Source organism: Nyctereutes procyonoides, unplaced genomic scaffold (assembly GCF_905146905.1).
Source record: "Nyctereutes procyonoides isolate TBG_1078 unplaced genomic scaffold, NYPRO_anot_genome, whole genome shotgun sequence".
Lineage (NCBI taxonomy): Eukaryota > Metazoa > Chordata > Mammalia > Carnivora > Canidae > Nyctereutes > Nyctereutes procyonoides.
In genome coordinates, this window is record NW_026575048.1 from 21,462,994 (window position 1) to 21,478,548 (window position 15,555).

Genomic DNA, 15,555 nt, shown 5'->3' on the forward strand with positions numbered 1-15,555 from the left:
AGTCTTAAAATTTCCTTCTAAGACTGTAGAATTGTTATTTTTTTGCTTTAATTCTATCAGTTTTGCTTTGTGTACTTTGATCCTCTACTGCTAGCCACATAAAATGAGGAATTGTTTCTTTGTGATGATTTGTTACTTTTATCAGTATGATATGTGTCTATTTCTATCTCTGGTGATACTCTTGTCTTGAAGTCCATTGTATCTGGTATCAAAATAGCCATTTCAGACTTCTTCTGTTTGCTGATTGTGTAGTTTAATTTTTTCATCCATTTATGTCCAGTCTCCATATGTTTTTACACTAAAAGTGTGGGGACACATGGCTGGCTCAGTTGGAGGAGCATTTGACTCTTGATCTCCGGGTCACGAGTTCAGGGGCCACATTGGGTATAGAGATTACTTAAATATATTAAAAAAAAAAAAAGAAAAGAAAAGAAGTCTGCCACTTTTGGCACAATTTACACTTAGTTGACCCTTGAACAACACAGGGGTTAGGGATGCTGACCACAACACAGTTGAAAATCCACTCCCCCCAAAAGTAACTACTAATAGCCTATTGTTGCTGGAAGTCTTACTGATCACATGAACAGTCAATTAACACATATTTTGTGTGTTATACATATTATATACTATGGTGTTCTTACAATAAAGTAAGCTAGAGGAAATAAAATATTATTAAAATGACAAGGAAAAGGGGGCACCTGGGTGGCTCGGTGGTTGAGTGTCTGCCTTTTGCTCAGGTTGTGATTCCAGGGTCCTGAGATCAAGTCCTGCATTGGGCTCCCTGTGGGGAGCCTGCTTCTCCCTCTACCTATGTGTCTGCCTCTCTCTCTCTCTGTGTCTCATGAATAAATAATCTTTTTAAAAAAGTTTATTTATTTATTGACATTTATAATACTGTACTGTATATTAAATAAAATCCATGTATAAGTGGATCCATACAGTTCAGATTCGTGTTGTTCAAGAGTATTACTAGAGTACTAGAGTATTGCCTTTTTATTCACTCTTAAACAGTCTCTGACTTTTTAACTGGAGTGTTGAGACCATAAACATTTATTTTTTTATTTTTATTTTTTTTTAACATTTAACATTTTTAACATTTATTGAGGATTCTTGCCCAAATCTGGAGACCATAAACATTTAAATTAATTATTGATATGGTTGGATTTAGGTCTGCCATTTTTATTACGTGTCTTTGTACCCTGCTTTTTGTTCCTTATACCTTCTTTTGGATTATTTGAATATTTGGTGTCTGATTTTAGTTTACTGATTTTGACTCTTTCTCTTTTCTCTTTCTCTTGTGTGTAGTGGTTGCTCTAGGAAGTATAATATACATACCTATTGTTTCATAGGGTTGAGTTAATATACTACCACTTTGCTTAAATGTAGAAGCTTTACAACCATATAGATTGTTTAAGCCCTGCCTGCTGACCAATAAGTTATAGCTGTCATAAGTATTACATTTACATATGTTGAAAACTCTACCAGAGAATGTTAAAAATTTTTTTTAAACAGGGTTTTCTGTTGTTGTCATTGTTAACGTATTTACCCAGCTATTTACCATTTCTTTTGCACTTCGTGCTTAAAAATCCAGATTTCTCTCTGGTATCTTTTTCCTTCATCATATCTGGAATAATTTCCATTAACATTTCTCATAGAGCAGGTCTGCTAACAACAAATTTTCGTTTTCTCTTTTTCTTGTGAAAAGTATATCTAAGCTTTATTTTCACTGAGTATAGAAATTTGGTTTGCCAAATCATTTTTCTTAGGATTTTATTTTATTTTATTTTATTTTTTTAAATTTTTATTTATTTATGATAGTCACACACACACACACACACAGAGAGAGAGAGAGAGAGAGAGAGAGGCAGAGACACAGGCAGAGGGAGAAGCAGGCTCCATGCACCGGGAGCCCGATGTGGGATTCAATCCCGGGTCTCCAGGATCGCGCCCTGGGCCAAAGGCAGGCGCTAAACCGCTGCGCCACCCAGGGATCCGTTTTCTTAGGATTTTAAAGATGTTATACTATCTTCTGTTCTCCTTGGTTTCTGTTGAGAATTCTGTGATCAAACCATTGTTTTCTATATGTAATACGTCATTTAAAAAAATATTTTCTTCATTATTTGAGAGAGAGAGACAGAGATAGCAAGAGAGAACATGAGCAGGGAGAACAAGGATAAGCAGGCTCTCTGCTCAATGTGGGGCTCGATCCCAGTGTCTGAGTCTAAGGAGACTCTTTAACCAAGTGAACCACCCAGGTGCCCCTGTAATATGTCATTTTTAAAGCTGCTTTCTAGATTTTTATTTCTTTGGGTCTGAACAGTTTCTTTTTCTTTCTTTCTTTCTTTCTTTCTTTCTTTTCTTTCTTTCTTTCTTTCTTTCTTTCTTTCGTATTTATTTATTCATGAGAGACGAGGAAAGAGAGGCAGAGACACAGGCAGAGAGAGAACCAGGCTCCCTGCAAGGAGCCCGTAGTGGGACTCCACCCTGGATCATGCCCTGAGCCAAAGGCAGACACTCAACCACTGAGCCACCCAGGCATCCCGGTTTTGAACATTTTCATTAAGATGTGTCTAGGTGTGTTTTTCTTTGAGTTTATCCTATTGAGTATTTGTTGAGCTCCTAGAATCTGTAAATTTATGTCTCATTAATTTCGGTGATTTTCTACCATAAATTTTTCAAATGTATTTTTGTGCCACAGTCTCTTTTTCCTTTCCTTCTGGGATTGTGGCTACACTTAAGTTAGACCTTTTGGTATTGACCCACAGGTTGTTGGGGCTCTGTTTACTCTTTTTCAACCTTTTTCCTCTTTGTTTTTCAGATTGGATAATTTGTCTTTAAGTTCTTTCCTTTGTCATCTCCATTCTATTATTGAGCCCATTCTGGTTTTATTTCAAACATTGTATTTTTCAGTTCTAAAATTTCAATTAGTAGTTTTCCTGGGTGGTTAAGTATCTACTTTCAGCTTAGGTCTTGATTCTAAGGTCCTTGGATCGAGCTCCACATCAGGCTCTCTGCTGAGAGAGAGTTTCTCCCTCTCCTGCTGCCTGCTGCTCTCCCTGCTTGTACATGTGGTCTCTCTTTCTCTGTCAAATAAATAAATAAAATATATTTAAAAATTCAATTAGTTCTTTCTTATGGTTTTTATTTTTCTCAGAATTTCTACCTTGTCCTTCATTTCAAGTGTGTATTCCTGTATTGCATGGGTCATAGTTATAATTGTTGCCCTAAATTTTTTATACTTCTGGCATCTGGATCATCTTGGGGTTGACATTTGTTCATTACCTATTCCTTTCAGAATTATGCACATTTTCCCATTTTTTGTGTATTACATCATTATGAATTTATTCCTAAGATAGTGCATGTTATTTGTATAGACTTTGGGTCTTCTTATAATTTTCTGGGGGATTGGCTAATTGAATTCAAATAAATCAAAAAGAATCTTCTGGGCGATCATTGCTGTTTTTCTTTTAGCAAGTAACCTGTTCACTGTTCAGACCATAGTTCTGTCTTGCTTTCTGAGGGTATTGGTTCAGTCTTAGTTTCATTCTTTGAGTCTTTGCTATGTTGGTTTACCTCTGCTTAAATTGCTTAGGGGTTCGTCTGAGACTTTTTCAGGTATTTCAAGTCTTGTTTCATTTCTCCAAGCTTTTGATACATTGGTTTGGGTCTGTCTTTTACTAGCAGCTCTCTCAGGTTAATCTGGTGTGCAGCTTGTTCACATCTTATTTCATTTTTCAAAGCCTTTGCTAAGCTGGTTTGGGTATGCTCCACACATATGAGATTTGGAATTAAGCCATGATTTGTATAGATTCATACAGAGAATTATGGGATCATCCTCCTTGTCTGTCTCTTCTCCACAGTTCTCTTACACAGTTTTGTCCATGGAGATCCCTTTTCCAGGTTTCTCTTGCCAGAAAGATAGAGTTTCTAGAGTTTCTATTAGAATTTAGGCTGCCTATGCTGCTCTGCAAATGGGGCCCACCCTTAATTGCAGAGCCACGTGAGGAAAAACAAAAAATGGGGAAACACACTCAATATGAGTCACTTCTCCTGATTTTGATTCCCCTCCACAATCCACCTGCTTTGTTTACTTTTCGGAGTCCAGGATTTTCAGTTGTGATCAGCAGGGGGGATGGGTCGTAGTGGCCTTATGCACTGCGGCAGAATGATAACTTCACTGTATTAAAATTCTTTGTAACTTTGGATCTCATGTGCAAAGAACTGGAAATCATTCTTCCCTGTTCATAGCATACTGACATCATCAGTTCCTAGTATTTTCTGTTTTCTTTATTCCCATTCCCTTTCAAAGACAACGGTGTTAGCGAGTTTGATATTTGTCCTTAAATATTTATGAATCCTTGTAAAGTAGCTAGTGTTGTTTACATGTATACTAGTTTTTAATTTACCACATTGAAGTTAAATCTTGTTCTATTACTTTTTCCTTTTTCTTCTAATGATTTATTTATTTTTGGAGAGAGAGAGAGAGCGTGCATGTGTGTACATGCTCAGGGTAGAGGGTAGAGGGCACAGGGAGAGGGAGAGAGAGTCTCGAGCTGATTCAGCGCTGAGCAGGGAGTCTGACTCAGGGCTCGATCTAACAGCCCTGAGGTCAGGGCCTGTACCAAATCTGAGTCAGATGCTTAACGAGCTGTGCCACCCAGGCACCCTTGTTTTCTATTTTTCATTCACCAGTATGCTTTTCAGTTATGTTCATGTCTTATGTATAGAAAAGGTTTGTTGCTGGGACGCGTGGATGACTCAGGGTGTGATCCTGGGATTCAGGGATCGAGTCTCGCATTGGGCTCCTTGAGGGGAGTCTGCTTCTCCCTCTGCCTATGTCTCTGCCTCTCTGTCTCTCTCTGTGTCTCTCATGAATAAATAAATAAAATTTTTTTTAAGTTTGTTGCTTCCAACTACATACTATTCCATAACAGGCATATATCACATTTTATGTATAGATTTTCTTAAGAAAGGTCATCTGTGTTACTTCCAACTCCTTCCTACCACAAACCTCTATGTGATTCTTATCTGGTTTACCTCTAACGTGTTATCTTGAATCTGCCAACTTACCTATACTACCAAACCCTCGTTCAAGTCCTTTTACCTCTTCCCTGTACTGTTAAGCCCTCTTCCTTTATTCACTCTTCCTCCATGGGCAATCTTCCCTTTTTTTTTCCTTTTCATCTTCCATATAGCATTCAGAGTGACCGTTCTAAACCATAAACCTAACATAGGCCTCACACAGATCTTTAGCTGGAAAAGGGAATGTCTCGAGGTCCTTGGACAACACTTTGAGAACTGCTGCTCTTCTGTGCATTCTGAACCACCTAGAAGACACTTTGTAGTTACTCAGTAATGTCTGCTAACTACATACTTACTGGTCTTAGATTTGAAAATTTGGATCTGGCTTACCTCAGACAAGGTAGCACTGTTCCTTGAACTATGGGAGTTAAGAATCATGTTGCCTAAGTGAGACAGGACAACCGTGACACCAGGTTTAGGGAGAAGGCTAAGGGAGAGGGAAGATGGATCAAACGAGGGCCCTACAAACTGTTCTTTTCCTCCTGTTGTCTCAGGGATACTATTTAGTTACTGTCCCTCTGTCAGAGAAATAGGGAGGCCTGGACATACCTGGTTCCAGATCCAGGAGCTCTTCTGAAGGGTCATAGAACACATAGAACACATATTACTTTGACTACTTTCTTTTCTTTGATCAACCTAGGACAGAATGCCTATGTGGGCTGCAGAATGATCATGAATGGACTGCTTTCTCATTATAATGAAGTATAATAATTTTCTATGCTGCATTTGATCAACGATTGTAGTTGTTAGATTACAATCCCAATTCTGTTTTTATTATCAAGTTTCTTAGTTTTTGCATAGATAACCAACTTGTCTTCTGAGGATATAAATAATTAAAGGAACTTAACTCTAGATCCTCCTTTGTGGTATATATATCTATATATATCTATGTCGTATTAATAGCAGGCCCCAGTGCTCCATAAAGGATAATAGTTTCCAGTACACTATCCCTCACGATGACTCCTTAAGCGGTTCATCATCTGCCTCTTCATGTGAGCCAGTGAGTGATTTTCCAACATCCTTCCGAAAATCTACCTACTGGATGAAGATGAGAAGGGTCAAGCCAGCTGCTGCTTCCCGTGTCGAAGGTATCAGTATCTCTGTCATGTTTCAAAGGCAGAGTACTCCCCAGGGAGCTGTTGTAAATGGCTCTTAAAGTATTAAGTATCACATATGTGTTTCTCACATTTGTGTTAGGCTGCCACATACTATTCAGCTTTGTGAACTGTCCTTCTATCTTAGAGTGAAATTCTGCTAATCTTAGTCCTGTAGGTTAGACCGGTGTCAGCCTGTCCCCTAAAAATGATTTGAATCTCTTTCCCACTGTTCCAGTTTGATCCTCTGTCGATGCTTAGGGTGATTCTAGGTACAGTTGTCTTGGTGGGCATGGTGTCAAGGGTCCTGAGCAGCCCTTTTTCTGGAACAATTCTTCTCCTTCATTGTGAGCCTCTATTCAAGACCAAAGAAAGCACACTGCCTTCAGGCTCTTATTATTCATAGGGAACAATTGATCACTTGGGATGGAGAATAGTGGAAAGGGAAAAGGGGAGGTTGTGTAAGTTGGTGAAGTTTTACCAACTTCCCTAAAAATGTCACAGCACCTCTGTGAGGCCTGTGCTCGCTCGTGAGCTTTCTCTGTGGTGGTCTTGTGAGTGATGTTTTGAAGGCAGGCCAAGATGTTCACTTGGAAGCCATACTGAGGGTTTTGTTTGTTTTCCTCTGGTATTTCAGGGTCTGGTGGAATATCAACCAAAGGAAAAAGGAAACCCAGGCAGGAAGAAGATGAAGATTATGGAGAATTTCCTCAGAAGAAGCATAAGCTTTATGGTAAGGGAGTAGTGTGGCTCATTCTCTTTCCTTTGGTGCCTGGGCTTTATTCCTTAGAGGTGAAAGAGAGAAAGCCCTTGGGTTTTGACCCTTGGAACCCTAGTGAGCCTTTTGATTTCTTGGCAAGGAATGGCTTCCGTCCTGACCTTACCTGTTGTTTTTTTCTGTTACAACTTAAGAGGGTCAGTTGGTTGAGGGAGTGGGGCACAGGGTATCGGGAAGAGGAGGGAAGAGATTTTGGTAGTAGAGAAAGGGTAGCAAGGTGATATGTTAGGCTTCAAGTTTCTGTCTTGCGTCAGGGAGGAAGCAACGGCCTAAAACTCAACCTAATCCCAAATCCCAGGCTCGTCGTATTCGGAAGGAACCACCAGCTTATGCAGCAGGTATGTGTTCTGCTGGACGCTTTGGGTACCTAGTGCTCACACTCTTGGTGGTGGCGGCGGCGGTGGTGGTATTAAAGGAATGATGTAGCAGGGTTTCTTTAAGGAGGCAGTTCTTAAGGGCATGAGTTTGGAAACCAGTCAGACACTTGTTGAAGTTTGGCTCTTAATTAGCTTTCTGGCCTGCTGCCCTCTAGTTAACTTCTGCAAGCTTCAGTTTCCTTGCTCTCCATAGGGGTAATGAAGGCAGTCAGAATTTTCGAGGAGACTAAATGGGATAAAAACACTTCACAAAGTCTCAAGCACACCCGTGGCTTGCTATATATCTCGGATCCCGCTGTTAGATGCTGCTAGGAAAATGTTGCCCGTTGTCAGTCATACCTCAATAAAGCTAGAAAAAACATGACGCTTAGAGCTTTTGAGTGGTTCTTAGATGGTTTTTATCATGGGGAACGAAGTAGGAGTTTCAGAAACTCCTGATTGTCTGAAAACAGATTATCGGTAGAAATCATCTGCAGCAAGGTTCTTTTCCCCAGGAAGGGGGGCAAACCATTTTATGATACTTTTACTAAGCTTCAGGATTGTGCTTTTCCTGTCTAGAGAATTGTGAAGATTATGAGGTGTTCCTTTTTCTCCTTTGTAGGCAGTTTGGAGGAACAATGGTACTTAGAAATCGTGGATAAAGGCAGTGTCTCCTGTCCTACTTGCCAGGCGGTAGGGAGGAAGACAATAGAGGGCTTAAAGAAACACATGGAGACCTGCAAACAGGTTAGAGATTTTGTGGCATTTTGTGATGGTTGTGATCTTTTCCCATACCTTAGACATCTTTCGCCGTCAGGTATACTGATTACACAGGAGAAAAAGCAGCATTGTGTTATAAGGAAAAAACATAAGCTTTTGAGTCTGACAGACTTGGGTTTGAATCTTCACTCAGCCACTCACTGTCCTTTAGCTTTTCAAGTGTGGGCCTTGGTTTTCTCATTTAAAAAAAGAGAGAGAAAAAGGGCATGTGGCTCAGTGGTTTAGCATTGCCTTGCCTAGGGCGTGATCCTGGAGACCTGGATGAGTCCCAAGTCCCACGAGGGGGTCTCCCTGCATGGAGCCTGCTTCTCCCTCTGCCTGTGTCTCCGCCTCTCTCTCTCATGAGCAAATAAATAAAATCTTAAAAAACAATAGAGAGAAAATTATTTTGTGTAGTCCCAGAGAGCTTAAGAAAGAAATAATAGTGCTAAGTGCCCATCCCATCACTCCACAAATAATTGACACTTAGTAAATGGTAATTCTTGCTACTTTAAACACGCGTTGCAGTTTACTTCTTTGCCTTTGAGGACATGACACTGAGGTTGTGGGATTTTGAGATTCATTGACTGTTGAGGTTGGGAAATGAGGGTAGATACAGACAAGAGCTTCTGAGTAGGATTTTGTAACATTCTGTTTCTCCGTTGAACAGCCTGGCACTGAGCAGTCTTTCTTCCTCGTAGGAAATGTTTACTTGTCATCATTGTGGGAAACAGCTTCGTTCACTGGCAGGGATGAAGTATCACGTCATGGCAAATCATAATAGCTTGGTAAGAGTATCTTCGGTACCGTATGAGTGAGCCTGTGTGTTTGGTGTTTGGATGTCTTTACACAGATGAGTGTGGATAACCCAGCGGAGGTGCCTAGGTTCTGGGGCTTTATAGGGGTCTAAAAACACCCTTTCGATAGAAGAGTTTCACAAAATGAAATCCTTGTTGGGTATTTGTGTGTTTCGGTTAGCCTCAAGGGTTCATCTCCTGGAAGATAGAGCCTCTGAACTCTTACTTGCATTGCATTTGCTTCCTTGTCTGTCTAGGAGAAGATGGAGAAAGCCAGGAGTCAGATAACTAAGCTTCATGGGCATCGGCTTAGGTGCTAGTCCAGTCCTTGATTCTCCTATGATATAATTTTTTTCTGTATCTGTCTTTTCTGTGAATCATCTTCTTGTCTGCTTCTCTTGCTTTCTAGCCCATTTTGAAGGCGGCTGGAGATGAAATAGATGAGCCAAGTGAGAGGGAACGGCTCCGAACAGTTCTAAAGAGACTGGGAAAGCTCAGGTGCATGCGTGAGGTAAGAGCCCAGGGACAGCACCTCCTTCGGCCTGGAGTCTTGAGTCAACGTCTTTCTGTTACTTTCTTCCATTTCTCCTCCTTCTCTCTTGTAGACTTTGTCTGTGTCACCTTACAGCATAAGAGTGGCTCCTGCTTTTCCAGGTGTTTTGAATTCATTAATAGTTCTTTATTTTCTTTCTCATCTCCACAAACTTATTTTTCTCCCCTTTCCCTTTGTTTGGAGGTGTTTCTTGACCATCTTTCTTTAGTGTGATGAAAAGGCTCCTAGCAGTCTCCTTGTGAGGAGCTTTGGCATTGCTGGGTGTTTGCTACTGGGGTGGAGTTGAGTCACAGACCAGAGAGGACGCTCTGCCACGGAGGAGATGGACAGTGCTAGTTTACTGAATGTCGACTCAACTGATTGAACATGACTCTTGGTGGTAGACAGGACAGATGTTAGGGCAGGGACAAGGGACAAGGAAGGGTTGTGAGAATGGGAGATGTTGGAGAGGGTCTAGCGATATCAGAGGATCTGTGTGATGATTGAGTCCTTTGTGGCTGTTTAGAAATTGAGAAATCACGTCAAAAGATGTAAGATTATAGTTCAGGCCTCTCTCCTGTATTCAGAGCTGTTCTAGTAGCTTCACCAGCATCATGGGATATCTGTACCATGTCAGAAAATGTGGCAAAGGGGCTGCAGAGCTGGAGGAGATGACCCTGAAGTGTCACCACTGTGGAAAGCCATATAAATCGAAGGCTGGACTTGCGTATCACCTGAGGTCAGAGCATGGGCCTGTGAGTACTGATTACTTTCCAGACCCTGTTTGGGGATCTATTTTGTGATGACTACTTACCTTACATCCTCCCATACATCTTTGGTTCTTCATTTGTATCCCTTTTTAATCTTTGAATGCTTTTGTTTTCTCTTCCATGTTTTTCCTTGGTTCTCTTATTTCTGCCTTTTGAACATAATTAGGTTAGAGAGATCCAAGTTCACTGTATAATCTGTGCAGAAGTAAACTCATTATTATATTTTTAAAGCCTAAGGCATTCCCCTTTAGCTAGAAATTTTGTGGAATTCTCTGTCCAGTTCTTCTTCCATCCCCATTGTTTTGTTTTGACTGTTTTTTTCTTGATTTCTAGGCTTGCCCCGCTCCTGTTTTGTTATTTTTTTTCAAGGTAAATTAATGGTCCCATTTTTTAGTGTACAGTTTATAAGAGTTTTGACAAATCCATACAGTTGTATAGTCCCCACCCCACAGTCAAGATATAGAACGATTTGACCACTGATCAAATCTATTGATCTATTTTCTGTCCCTATAGATATGCTTTTAAAAATTAGATCTACAGAGTACCTTCACATCAGCGTGTAGATTAGTGTTTGATTGAATAACTGGTTGACTGTAGCCTATTCAGGGTAACACATCGAAAACCCATCACACGCAGCATGACATAAATTTCCTTCTTCGGTTTCTTCTAGAAATTTTAGAGTAATATGGTTTATATTTGATTCATTTTCAGTTACTTCTTATATGTACTATGAAATATGGATTGAGGTTCATGTCTTTGCACATGGCTATGTCTTGACCCTTAATTACTTCACTTATTGAAGCAACAGATTTTATCCTAAGAAGTTTTTTTTTTTTTTTTTTTTTACCAATAAAATATGCATTAAGGTGGTGGAGCTTTATGCTAATGGAAAGCAAGCTAGTAAATAGCTTTGGTACTTAGAGCAGGAGGGATAGCTTTGAATCATTGGCTCTGATGGAACCCCACTTCTCAGGCCTGTGTTTTGCTATGTCTCATTCTTGCAGATCTCATTCTTTCCAGAGTCAGGACAGTCAGAGTGCTTAAAAGAGATGAGCCTGGAGCCAAAGAGTGGGGGTCGAGTTCAGAGGCGTTCTGCCAAGATAGCTGTGTACCACCTGCAGGAGCTGGCTTCTGCTGAACTGGCCAAGGAATGGCCTAAGAGGAAGGTGCTTCAGGATTTGGTACCTGATGATCGGAAGGTAAAGTAGAAACTTGTATTAATTTAGAACCATGTCTAATACTATGCTTATGTACGGAAAAGTAAATGCACTTGAGTACATGATAAATGATATTTTACTTCCTTATTTTTAGAGATGGGATATGTTTAATCCACTTTCAGTGTTTGGATTCATGTGGGTCCTAGAGAGACAGTCTGTTCCAGAAGTTTCTTAAGGAACCCCGTTATTTCTGGTCTACTTCCCGAGGGAACCAGAATTCCCAGATTAGTCTTTTGCTTAGTTGTTGCCCAGTATGTTTCCACTTTGTTAGTTCACGTGTGGGAGTCTATATTTAGTTAATGCTTTCCATTTGTTTTTCTAGCCACAGAACTCCTCTCCCCACGCACTCTTTTTTCCAAATGAAAGCTTATCTAAAACACCAGTATGTGAAATAACTGAAAATGGAGTCACTCCAAATAACTAGAGGTAGTGAGCCCAAAGCCTTGTCTACTTGGCCTTCTCTTTGATACTTTTATCATTACCTCCATGGTTCCAAGTGTACTTGTGAGTGGTATAGAACCCAGCTTGGAAGCCTTTGGGGTTTTTTGTTCATTTGTTTTTTGTTTAAATCATTTATGTATTTGACAGAGAGAGAGCACAAGCAGGGGGAACAGCAGAGGGAGAGGGAGAAGCAGGCTCTCCGCTGAGCAGGGAGCCCAATGTGGGGCTCAATTCTAGGACTCTGGGATCTTCTTGACCTGAGCTGAAGGCAGACGCTCAAAGGGCTGAGCCACCCAGGTGCCCCTGGAAGCCTTTGGTGTAAAACAGATCAAAGACCAGAGGAAGATTATTTGGCCAAGAGGAGACAAGGGGTATATGACTTAATGGGAGTAGTCATTCGAAAGCTTGGAGGATATACAGTAAGGATTAAGATTAGAGCTAAGGACCTATTACTCTCCATGGTATGGAGAAGAATAGTTTATATTTGGCCTAGGGCTTTCACTCATGCGAGGGGAATGTCATAAGTTATATGAAATTTGTCAAATCTCAGAAGTTGATACCTCTTATTTGGCCTAAAAATCAGTCCAAGGAGTAATTGAACATCAAGGCATCCTGTCTTGTTTCAGACTTATTGCTATTTCCTGCCACAGGCTAAAGTATATGGTTATCTAAATTCAGTTTAAATGTGAATTTTATACATTGGTAAGTACATTGTGATATTATAGTCCATCTGTGCATTGTCTGTGGTAGGGAATTTGACATAAATATTTGTTAGCTCATCGATAAGTTTTGATAGTCTTATCTAGCAGCTACTTTACTAAAATCATCTGTTTTATGTTTCAACATTGTGTAGGCTAAGGGAATTATTTTGTTTTTTTAAACTAAAAATTCAGGGGAATCTGGGTGGCTCATTCTTAAGTGTCCAGCTCTTGATTTTGGCTCAGGTCATGATCTCAGGGTTGTGAGATTGAGCGAGCCCCATGTCAGGTCTGTACCGGGCATGGAGCCTGCGTAAGATTCTCTCCCTTTCCATATGCCCCTCCCCAATAAAATAAAATAAAATAAAATAAAATAAATAAAATATGATAAGATAAGATAAGATATTAATTTGTTTGAATAGATTATACATTGTTGTCGTTAAAGTCAAAATGAGGGATCCCTGGGTGGCGCAGTGGTTTGGCGCCTGCCTTTGGCCCAGGGCGCGATCCTGGAGATCCGGGATCGAATCCCACGTCGGGCTTCCGGTGCATGGGGCCTGCTTCTCCCTCTGCCTGTGTCTCTGCCTCTCTCTCTGTGTGTGTGACTATCATAAATAAATAAAAATTAAAAAAAAAATTTAAAAAAAAAAAAAATAAAGTCAAAATGATGATTAACATTGAGGTATCTCACTCTCACCCCATCCTTGTTGTCTTGTCTCCATGGTTAACCATTCTCACTGATTTCTGTGTCCTGCCAATGTTTCTTTTCTTTTCTTTTTTTCCCTGCCATTGTTTCTTGATGCAAACACAAGCAATATTGTCTAGGAGAAGCTCTTGTGTTTTCCTTTACTCTCACGCTACTACACACTTAAGCTTTGACATCAGATGTGTGGGTTTGTCCCATATAGAACAATTTTCTATCACCACCTGGGCATCCTACAAATAATTCAGTTCGACATTATCTATCTGGGCTTGGTGGCAGATCCTACAAGTTAAGGGCTCAGTCCCACCCACAGGACTGCTCCAATTTCAGATGCCAATCGCAAGTCTCAGTTTGCCACCTGTGCTTCTGAGTGATTGGCTATAAATTGGGGTTCCTATAACCCCATCCTTGGTTTTGGTAATTTGCTAGAATGGCTCACAGAACTCAGGGAAACACATTTACTGGTTTGTTATAAAGAATATAATAAAACCTACAGATGAAAAGTCAGATGAAGAAATTTATATAGAATGAGGTCTGGAAGAGTCCCAAGCACAGTAGGAGCTCCTGGCCCTGTGGAGTTGGGGGTGCATCACCCTCTTGGCCATATATATGTTCATCAACTCAGAAGTTCTTTGAACCCCATAATCTTGGGATTTTTATGGAGGTTTCATCACATAAGCACGATTGATTAACTCCATTTCTAGCCCCTTTGCCTTTCCAGAGAATGGGGAATTGGTCTGAAAGTGCCAAACTTTATCCCTTAAATGGATTTGTCTAGTGTTTTCTTGAGATTAGATTGAGGGTTATATGTTTTTGTCAAGAATACCACTGGAAAAAAAAAAAAAAGAATACCACTGAAGCAGTGTTACACCGTATCAGGAGGTATGTGATATTGATGTGTCTTTTTACTGATAACTTTGATCACTTGATGAGGGTGTTGCCCAATTTTCCCCAAGGCAAAATTATACTTTCCCCTCTTGTAATTAGTGAATATTTTGGGGGGAGATTGACAGTATGCAACTAGCCTGAGTCTTTTCATACTTCTGCCCACTTACCATAGCATCCATCAGTGATTCTTGTCTGCAATAATTATAATTATTATTATGGTGGTTTGCCTAATGATGGTTAGTGTTTCCATTATTTCTTCCATAGTTATTAATTGGAACTCTCCTGTGAGAAAGATATGTCCTTTTATTCTATAAATCTGTTTATATCCATATGGACTCATGGATATTTTATTGTAGCATTATCATCCAGTGCTATTATTGTTGTTCATTTTATAGCTCAAATTGTCTCAGATTTGGCCATCAAGAGCTCTTCCAAGTACGTACCTATGTCTTTTTGAGATGCTTCTATCATTTTTTGAGCCCCCCCTTTTTTTTGTTTTGACACCTCGAGACGCTATAGGGTCATCTCATATATTCCCTGTCCCAGCCCTGGAATCAACCATTTCCCTAAGGAATCCTGATTTCTTTTATTGGAGAATAATATATTTAAAAACCAAGATTTGAATGCTACGTGTACTCATTCCTGCTAGGGTGTCATTGTTTCTGGGCCCTCTTAGTGGATAGAGCTAGGATATATATGTATATTCATGGATACATGCACACACTCTGTTCTTTTTTTAAAAAAGATTTTATTTATCCATTTATTTAACGGAGAGAGAGAGAGAGAGAGAGAGAGAAGAGAAAGAGGGAACAGGGGGAGGAGCAGAGGGAGAAGGATAAGCAGACTCCATGCTGAGTGCAGAGCCTGACGTGGGCTTGATCCCATGACCCTGAGATCATGTCCTGTGCCAAAATCAAGAGTCGGATGCGTAACTGACTGAGCTACTCACTCGCTCCCCTCTGTGTTCATGTCTGTCTGTGTATCAGTGTACAGATTTAAGGCCATGATACCTTCAATTCCAATCCAACACAAGTTTCATTCTTGCCTTCCTCTGTGCTTATTTCTAACTTCTTTCTCCAACAGCGAGAGACCTCTCATAGAGTACAATATATTTACTTACTTGCTTAGTCCTAGTATAACCTAGTTTCTCAATTGTTAACCCATACCCCTGTAAAAACAGATTTACTACCTAGAGAACAATATTTGTTATAGTTCTTTTAATCTTTAGCCTTACAGTATATAGTCAAAGTACTATTTTACAGTTACTTAGATTGGCTCCTTCCTCACTTCATTTGGTTTCCCATTTATCATCATTAGCTTCATGTGTTACTCTTACTACATTTTGGGTTCCCCCTACATCCCATTTAATTGAAATGAGTAATTTATCTTGGGAGTATGTGAAACGTTACCGTGGTTCTAAAAGTCAGACCTGTACCAAAA

At 40.1% G+C, this 15,555-nt stretch overlaps 1 protein-coding gene across 2 annotated transcripts in view; it reads left to right on the forward strand.

The window, feature by feature from the left end:
• LOC129511173 (zinc finger protein 512) overlaps positions 1 to 15,555 on the forward strand; it is a 65,260-nt gene that overhangs the window by 41,279 nt on the left and 8,426 nt on the right. For both annotated transcript variants that reach the window (XM_055327714.1, XM_055327715.1), the window contains 8 exons: positions 5,986 to 6,170; positions 6,814 to 6,909; positions 7,209 to 7,292; positions 7,933 to 8,057; positions 8,771 to 8,857; positions 9,276 to 9,377; positions 9,986 to 10,153; positions 11,173 to 11,367. In XM_055327714.1, the coding sequence (XP_055183689.1) occupies positions 5,986 to 6,170; positions 6,814 to 6,909; positions 7,209 to 7,292; positions 7,933 to 8,057; positions 8,771 to 8,857; positions 9,276 to 9,377; positions 9,986 to 10,153; positions 11,173 to 11,367 (1,042 nt within the window). The remainder of the gene's footprint in view (positions 1 to 5,985; positions 6,171 to 6,813; positions 6,910 to 7,208; positions 7,293 to 7,932; positions 8,058 to 8,770; positions 8,858 to 9,275; positions 9,378 to 9,985; positions 10,154 to 11,172; positions 11,368 to 15,555) is intronic.